Source organism: Amphimedon queenslandica, unplaced genomic scaffold (assembly GCF_000090795.2).
Source record: "Amphimedon queenslandica unplaced genomic scaffold, v1.1 AMPQUscaffold_12480, whole genome shotgun sequence".
Taxonomy (NCBI): Eukaryota; Metazoa; Porifera; class Demospongiae; order Haplosclerida; family Niphatidae; genus Amphimedon; species Amphimedon queenslandica.
In genome coordinates, this window is record NW_003547283.1 from 5,599 (window position 1) to 9,666 (window position 4,068).

Genomic DNA, 4,068 nt, shown 5'->3' on the forward strand with positions numbered 1-4,068 from the left:
AATGGAAAAGCAACTAGGTAGACATGCTCGCCTGTTCTCAAAAGATGCGACTAACACAGCCGCCATTGATAGCTCTGGAAACGCCTATCTCATCATTTTATGACTGCCCCGCCTACTTCATTAGTACTATATACCATCTTGTTTTGCAACGGACAAGGATTTAAAGATGCACAACAGCACTGTGCACCATGCACAACTAAAAAAGTTGGTTGAAAATATTCTAAATGACTGGTGCAAGGAAAGAATGAAAGATTTGGAGAAGCTCCAACCAGGCCACTCTTCTTATTGGAGAAATAATGTTTAAAATGTTTGCTGCAGCAACTGGGGAATCGATGGTTACAAACAAACCACTCACTTTGCGGCGTGACTGTTGCTACTAGACTATTTCAAGCTGGTGTTGATGAACAATTAATCATGAAAAGAACAGGTCACAGAAGCACGGATGGTGTACGAATTTATAAGCACATTTCAGATCAACAAAATGCCGGAAGACGTTTCCTCAATAATATTATTATTACAAACAAAAACAGCAGTAGCTAGCGACGATATACCAATTCACCTCATCCTCCAAAAGCACAAAACATATCTCTAGATGAAGACAGACACTTCAGCTTTAATAACTGCACAAACATACACATAACAATTCAAAAATAATATTACTATTATTGCTGTCATCATTTTTATTCCTAAAATTTCCCAAACTTTGGCAGAAGTATCTAAATAATTTCCCGGAGGTTTCTAAATATTTTCCCGGGGTATTATAAGTGATTTAGACACCTCATATAATGCAATCTGATTGGTCAATTCAAAACAAGCATGGTAGAATTTTACTTGTTTGTTTTTTATTAATTGACCATTAGGAAGGTGATGGAAAGAAGAAAGATGTTATATTTAGTTGCACACAAGAACAGCTCCAGGTAAGAAGGTGGAGAAGATTAATCAAAGTGTCAATTGCAATATTTTTAGGATTTGGTTGGAAAGTTGAAAGATGCTTCAAAATCACTTGAGAAATTTAGCCAACAATAATTTCTATTATAGTATTTTGTTATGTTTGCATTATCTCTTTGTGGCTGTGTGTGGCTCTTGTGTGTGTGTGCTATTATTGTCTAGTTCCAAGAATTGGATACACTCTTTGATTTAGTACTAAATTCAGTTCTTAGAATTGTTGATAGTAAGAACATTCTATGAATTGGTTTCGGATTGTTGTAGTTCCAAGAATTTGGCCACTTCTTGAGTATCGATAGTTCCATTTCTTGGAATTGTTGACAAGATAATCATAAAAGTATTCATAAATTTTATAAGTTGCTTATAGTGAGTAATATTTCCTCGAATTCAAAGCTCTGCATGTGCTATGAATTTCACTATTGCTCAGTTCTTGAACTCAATAGCTCACACCCTGTTTTATGTGCCAAGATCAAGATGGCTAGTACTGGTAATCCATTGCATGATGCTAAAGGCCACATGATTGGTCTAATCAGAACAGCTTATGACAAAGAAAAGTGAGTGAAGTATTATAATAATAGTCATTTTTTGGTTTAAACTTAAGATCAAATGAAGAAAGATCAAGAAACTTACAAAGGTTTTCTATATAATATTTGACATGTAAGTATTCTTTTGTGTCATTCATATAGTGAAATTGATGAGCTAGAAAAGGAAAGATTGATATTAGAGAAGTATATGCATATATAACTATGCTTAATTTATAATAAGTTTACATATAGAGAGTGTTCAGAGCTGGAAATCAGGAAAAATGAACTTGAGAAGTGATAGACATATATACTTACAGGATAGCTATCATGATCTGTTTTATATAGAAAGTCAAGTGCATCTAGTGAGGCTCGTAAGATGTATGGTGATGTGACATCAGGAGATATAACACATCAAGATGTTGTACTATCCTATCAGAACCATTTTACAGCTGCACATCGTAATCTGCCAAAAATTTTAGATGTACCAACAAAGGAAGCTAAATTTGAAGCGTGGACAGAGGCATCTGAGATTGTGGAGGTGATTAAAGTTTTATAATGTGTAATGCTAATAAAATAATTTTAGCAAAGTTTTGATAAAAACAAAGAAGAGATTGTTTCTGAGATGATAACAAAGCTATGGACAGCATTGACTAACCCTCCTCCTACTGACAAACCATTAGATATTAATACTTCTGATCTCTATAAAGCCTTTACAGTGTATATTAAGAAAAATGAAGATAAAGTATGTTAAGATAACAGTTATATACAAAATGCTGGTTTCGAACATGCAGATAAAACAGGTTATTGCTAAAAATTCCCCTCAAGAGCATAATGAAGCAGCTGCTATGTTTCGTTTTGCAAGAGACATCATTATGCAACTTGACCCTGAAGATTACCATAGTTTCATTTTTGAAGGAATGAAACGTCCCAAACACTATCTACAGGCTACAGCAAGTTCAGCAGCTATATCTAAAGCAAAAGGTATTGTATTTATAGTGATAATTAATTATTGTCTTTTATCTAAATAGCTGAAACTGAAAAGAAGAGTAAATGCCATGCTTGTGGGAAAAAATTTGAGTTAGATAAAGGGTATAGTGATCATAATAGGTTTACTTATTTTGTTATCACTATCACAGAGATAGTCCTACTTATCACTTGGGCTATTATTGGCATCAACGTCACTGCCGCTGTGTTAGTTGTCATAAATTAGTTGATGAAAATTTCGTGTATTATAAGAAAAAGAGTTACTGTAGCCATTGTTTGTGCTGTAAATGTCAGAAACCTATAGTCATTGATGAGGATGTAAGGACATTTAAAACATCACTACACAACTAAGAAAGTTCATTTTATATAGGTTCTTGAGACAGAACAGGGTCAATTTCATAGGAATTGTCTTGTATGTAGTACATGTCATGTGTTTAGAAATGAAATGTTCCAAATTGGAGACAACTATATTTGCAAAAAGTGCTACAATGACAGAAGCAGAAAGAAAAGATAAACTTTTTTAGCTACATACATTTTAAATAGATTGCATGCCGAGTCAAAATATATTTCAGTAGCTTCTTGATATACCTAGTTTTGTAGTCTATAGACTATTATAGTCACAAATGATTTAAACATGATATTTTAATTAAGGCATGATAGTCATTGTCATCAAATTCCTGGAACTGTTCATTGAGCTAACTTTTCCTAGAAATATAATCCATGAATATTATTGATCCATGAATATTATTGATCTGTGTATATTATTGATTTATCCACAGGCATTGTGTAATAATAATTAATAAAAGCTATAGCACTACACTAGTACTGTCTTGAAGTGCCAGTAAACTCTTGATAGCACTAGCTGAGTCAAGATGGATTACGGGTAAGACTTTATGATTCATGTTTGATAATGAAATGTCTCTAAATATGAAGAAAACTCTATAAATATGTTGAGGAAAGTTTTCAAAAGCTTGAAGAAAAGGAAAGGTACTAAATAATCTACCTATTGATCTACTGACTTCATTTCATCAAACAGATTACTTAATGAGAAAATAAAAGACTTAAACAAGTATATAAACTTAATGTCATGCAGGCTTTGATTTTATTATAGAACTATAAAACCTTTGGAAACAAAAAAAGCCTTGTTATCCCAGTTAGTTTATGCATGTGCACAAAGCAAAATCTTACAAAATAATTTATAGACAAGTTGAATTGTTGAAGAGCAAGAAACAACAAATGGAAGAAAGGTATGCATGCATCTTGCAATAACTCTGCTTAGATCTAATTTCAATTACAGGATTAATTTGGAAGATTACATCATTCAAACAGAACTACTACAAACACAGCAGAAATATCAAAAGCATGGTCATGCACAGAGAATAAAGGTTAGAAGTTAACAGTTCACTTAAAACAGTAAACAATGTTTATAGGAGTTCTATGACACTATTATTGGAATAATTTTGTACCAATTAGAAGAAGATTTAAAAGAAAATCTTAAATGCTCATCTACTGAAACAGCAATGGAAGTGGGAGATACAAGAGAAACCTATCGTGTCTATGGCTTGCTTCTAAGTGCTTGTGAATTTAGGAAAAGAAACGGCCCTAAAATTGAAAT

General features: G+C 32.7%; 2 protein-coding genes across 2 annotated transcripts in view; both read left to right on the plus strand.

The window, feature by feature from the left end:
• Positions 1-1,026, plus strand: part of LOC105314828 (COMM domain-containing protein 3-like) — a 2,896-nt gene extending 1,870 nt beyond the window's left edge. The window contains exons 5-6 of the mRNA XM_011409213.1: positions 861-917; positions 967-1,026. Of these exons, the coding sequence (XP_011407515.1) occupies positions 861-917; positions 967-1,026 (117 nt within the window). The remainder of the gene's footprint in view (positions 1-860; positions 918-966) is intronic.
• LOC109587688 (uncharacterized) lies at positions 16-3,112 on the plus strand. Its single transcript, XM_020003910.1, has 12 exons — positions 16-917; positions 967-1,282; positions 1,339-1,499; positions 1,547-1,579; positions 1,632-1,673; positions 1,722-1,763; positions 1,815-2,007; positions 2,053-2,211; positions 2,261-2,450; positions 2,498-2,558; positions 2,606-2,771; positions 2,824-3,112. The coding sequence occupies exons 3-12, from the start codon at positions 1,345-1,347 to the stop codon at positions 2,965-2,967; spliced, it is 1,185 nt and encodes a 394-aa protein (XP_019859469.1). The 5' UTR covers positions 16-917; positions 967-1,282; positions 1,339-1,344; the 3' UTR covers positions 2,968-3,112.
• The last annotated feature ends 956 nt before the right edge of the window (positions 3,113-4,068 follow it).